The sequence below is a fragment of the Piliocolobus tephrosceles genome, chromosome 12, assembly GCF_002776525.5.
Source record: "Piliocolobus tephrosceles isolate RC106 chromosome 12, ASM277652v3, whole genome shotgun sequence".
NCBI classification, from domain to species: Eukaryota; Metazoa; Chordata; class Mammalia; order Primates; family Cercopithecidae; genus Piliocolobus; species Piliocolobus tephrosceles.
This window is the reverse complement of record NC_045445.1, coordinates 45,955,252-45,959,229: the sequence shown is the minus strand read 5'-3', so window position 1 is coordinate 45,959,229 and position 3,978 is coordinate 45,955,252. Positions and strand designations below refer to the sequence as shown.

The window sequence follows — 3,978 nt, the reverse complement described above, 5'->3', positions numbered from 1 at the left end:
AAAAAAAAAAAAAAAAAAAAAAAAAAAAAAAAAAAAAAAAAAAAAGATGCAGGTCGTAAAGCTCTACTCCATGCACATCCACACACACAGGCATACCACCCATGGGAAAAGGTCCAAGTCAGTCAGGGAAGATGTTATTATTCCCAACACCTTAACTCCAAACATCTCAGCAGATGACTCAGTTCTAAAACTGTTTTGGCTTTCTCTTTTCTTGCCTACAACTTCCTTTCCCTCAGACCTTTCTGTGGTCTTAGGTAGGCTTCCTTCTAGCCATCTTGGTTGCTCTTTAGTGTAATCTGTGGCTTTTTCGATATCACTGATCTTGCCTACCTGTGGTCTAGGGGAAAAATATCTACCTTGACCTTCATAGAGCAAGTCATATGGGGGGATTGATTTCTATATACTCTTAACCATACATTTGTAGGGAAATACTGTTGATTGATTTGCAGTAAAATAATTCTCTGGCCACTTTCTATTTGTGTTGTGTTTTAGGCATTTCACAGAGGTGAAATCTTCTGGTCCTTGTAATATACCATGAGGCAAGTAGAAGAGGCCCAATGACCCTAGTTTAAAAACAAGAAAATTAAGACAGAGTGAATTAAGTAGTTTGTCCTTGGCTTATAATAGAAAAATGTTAAACCTTTCAAGAGACTTCAGAAACAAACATATTCTTTGCCAACAGAAACATGTGGATGTGCCCAACACAATCCTGGATACCATTTCGGAGGGAGTCTTTGGGGCATCCCTCCCTACCCCAGTCTTTGGCAGCAGGTAGATCTCTCCTTGCTCGCCTGATGTAGCCGAGCATACAGAGAAACCAGATGGCCTTCAGGCCCCAACAGCGAGGCTGGGGTACCTCGTAGGCACTTTTGCCTCCTCAGCCTGTGGCTGATGAACAGTAGAGGGACTCTCAGCCCTTTGAATATCAGGTCAAAGCAGAAATTTTATTATCCTAAACTCCTCCCATGTCATTTTGGGCCTAGACTTTTTCAATTTAATGAAGCATAGACTATATCTCTTGTGTCAAGGTCAGTCATGTCGAAGTGAATTTTCCAAGTGAGCGGTATCTGTACTGATGTTAATGTGACGAAGGCAGTGCTTTCTGACAGGAACTTACTAACTTGCTAATAAGTACTAGCTTGCTAGCTAATCAGGACCCGAAGTCAGCTCACTGGTTTCTCATCCATAAAGAGTCAGCATTCCCATTCCATAAAAAGTCAGCATTTCTTTTGAAGGTCAGGACCTCCTCCCTTACCAGAGGTGCTCTCTGAGCGTGGGACTAAGAACCAGCGGTCTAGCCTGAGATGCTTTCCAATGTCAAAAGAGGCAGAAAGCTCCCTGATGGTACCTGGGCCCGCGACCTGGTGACCCCACCTACCACCTCTTTGCTACTGCTGCTCACAGAGCCTGCCATGCCATCTGTGGTCTCTCATTCCCACATCTTCTCAAACCTGTCACTTTCCATTTTGGACTTGGACTTTGAGGAGATGTAAACGGTAGGGCACGTCTTCTCATTGAATGATAAGATTTGGGCGCAAGTGGCTTCCTTTAATCATGCTCACCCTGGCTTCAGGCTTTCTGTCATTCCATTCTCATTGTCACCAAGGGAGGGGTTAAGAGAACCAGAGTGCCTTCTCCCAGCGACAGCAGTGGGGCCAGGACTGGTAGTCCTTTGAAGGTTAAGCATATCTCCTTCAAAACAGGTGACGAGCTCATCTTCTTGGACCCTCACACAACCCAGACCTTTGTCGACACTGAAGAGAATGGAACGGTTAATGACCAGACTTTCCATTGCCTGCAGTCCCCACAGCGAATGAACATCCTGAACCTGGATCCTTCAGTTGCACTGGTGGGTATTCGTAGGTTGAGTGGGCCAGGAGACACGATGTGTATAGATTGGTTCCCTGGGAGTTATCCAGATTGCTAGGTAGGGAGGCAAGAGTATGTTTGCTCACTATCCCCATTAGAGGCAGTAGAGTATAGTGGGGAAGGAATGGACCCTGAAGCCAAACTGCTCCAGTTGGAATCTTGGCTCTGCCACTTACTAACTGTATTAGTCTGTTCTCCCACTGCTAATAAAGACATACCTGAGGCTGGGTAATTTATAAAGGAAAGACGTTTAGTTGACTCACGGCTCCACATGGCTGGGGAGGCCTCCCAATCATGCTGGAAGATGAAGGAAGAGCAAAGGGGTGTCTTACATGGTGGCAGGCAAGAGAGCTTATGCAGGGGAACTCCCATTTATAAAACCATCAGATCTCATGAGCCTTATTCACTACCACAAGGACAGTATGGGGGAAACCACCCCATGATTCAGTGATCTCTACCTGGTCCCACCCTTGACACATGGGGATTATTACAATTCAAGATGAGATTTGGGAGAGGACACAGCCAAACCATATCACTAACTATGCACTTAGGAGGAGTGAATCTTTCTGAGCCTCGGTCTTCTCATCTCTAACGTGAGAAAAACAATAGTTCCTTCCTTATGGGGTTGTATGAGGTGCAGTGCATGTAAGGCACTTAGCACTGGGCCTGGCACATTGTAAGCATTCTATAAATGTTAATTATCATCATCTTTCCCCCGTTTCCTTCTTGTCCTCAAATTATTGCTACCCAGGCACAGGGAGGAAGATGGGATATCACTAGGGAGAGAGAAGGGAGCGAGATGCCCTGGGTGCACACAATCTAGGAAGCTGCAGGGTTTTCCGACAGAAGTATGATTGGTGTCTACACACACTGAAGGGGCATCTGCCTGTGAAGTAGCCAGTGGTTCTGAGGCCTGTCTGCATCCTCTCCTCCAGTTTAATCCAATTGTCAGTATACCAGTGACCAAGAGCTGCGAGTCCTCCTCTTGTGAACCATTCTTTCACTACTCTGGGATCGCTTTGAGGTTGAGAAAGCGCAGACTGATGGTTCTCTCTGTTCTGATAGATAACTTCCTGAAGGTCAATGCCAGCTTCTTAAGTATTGCCTCTAGCTAAAAGTACTATTTGGCTTTTGTTTGTTGGCTTAATTGAATGTTCTTTGGAGATGTGTATTTTTGTACACTGAAAGTAATGGAATTAACCCTACACTTTGAAGATGATCTTCAAGTTAAAATATCTCACAGCATGAGGAAAGAGGGAAAGGGACAGAGAGCAAGGGTGAGAATGAGAGCAAGACTTGAGAGAGTGATGTGTATGTCCGGGTAAGGCAGTGAGTTAGGAGAGAGAGAAGCCCAGGCAGTCTTCCTCCTTTATTGCTGGGAAGTCACATCCACAGAGACTGGCCCACATCCTAATTCTGGGCCAACAGCTCCATTGTGCAATACCAAGGGTAATTCTAAGTTGTGTTCTTTTGCTTTTCCCCAAGGGATTTTTCTGCAAAGAAGAAAAAGACTTTGATAACTGGTGTAGCCTTGTTCAGAAGGTAAAGCTATATGTTTTTCTTAGTCTGAAAAATGAAGTCACTCAATTTTATTCCTTTTCAAGATTGTTTTTCATAGTTAAAAAAAAATCCTACTCTGATACGACTTCACTGCAAGAGAAAGAAACTAAGGCAACAAAGAAACTGTCAGGTGTGGGTAATTGTGCATAACTTTGGGGGAACTGAACAAAAATGTTGGTTTGAAGTATCCTTAGCATGTCAAGGGAGTGATATTTTTAGTGATGAAACTTAATGTTTTATCTCATTAATAGAGAATTATTTTCTAAAGGCAATACTTACATTTTAGAATGCAGCAAAGCTGTATTTAGGTCACATTTAAAGGTGGAATGAGAATTTTCTGGTAAGACTATGCCTTTTATTTTATTTTATTATTATTATTTTTTGAGACAACGTCTCACTCTGTCACCTAGGCTGGAGTGCAGTGGTGGGATCTGGGCGCACTGCAACCTCCGTCTCCCAGGTTCAAGCGATTCTCCTCCCTCAGCCTACCGAGTAGCTGGGATTACAGGCGCCTACCACCACACCCAGCTAATTTTTTTTTTTTTTTTT

At 43.8% G+C, this 3,978-nt stretch overlaps 1 protein-coding gene across 2 annotated transcripts in view; it reads left to right on the top strand.

The window, feature by feature from the left end:
* Positions 1-3,978, top strand: part of ATG4A (autophagy related 4A cysteine peptidase) — a 75,953-nt gene that overhangs the window by 69,320 nt on the left and 2,655 nt on the right. For both annotated transcript variants that reach the window (XM_023202999.2, XM_023203000.1), the window contains exons 10-11: positions 1,704-1,849; positions 3,355-3,411. In XM_023202999.2, coding sequence (XP_023058767.1) covers positions 1,704-1,849; positions 3,355-3,411 — 203 coding nt within the window. The remainder of the gene's footprint in view (positions 1-1,703; positions 1,850-3,354; positions 3,412-3,978) is intronic.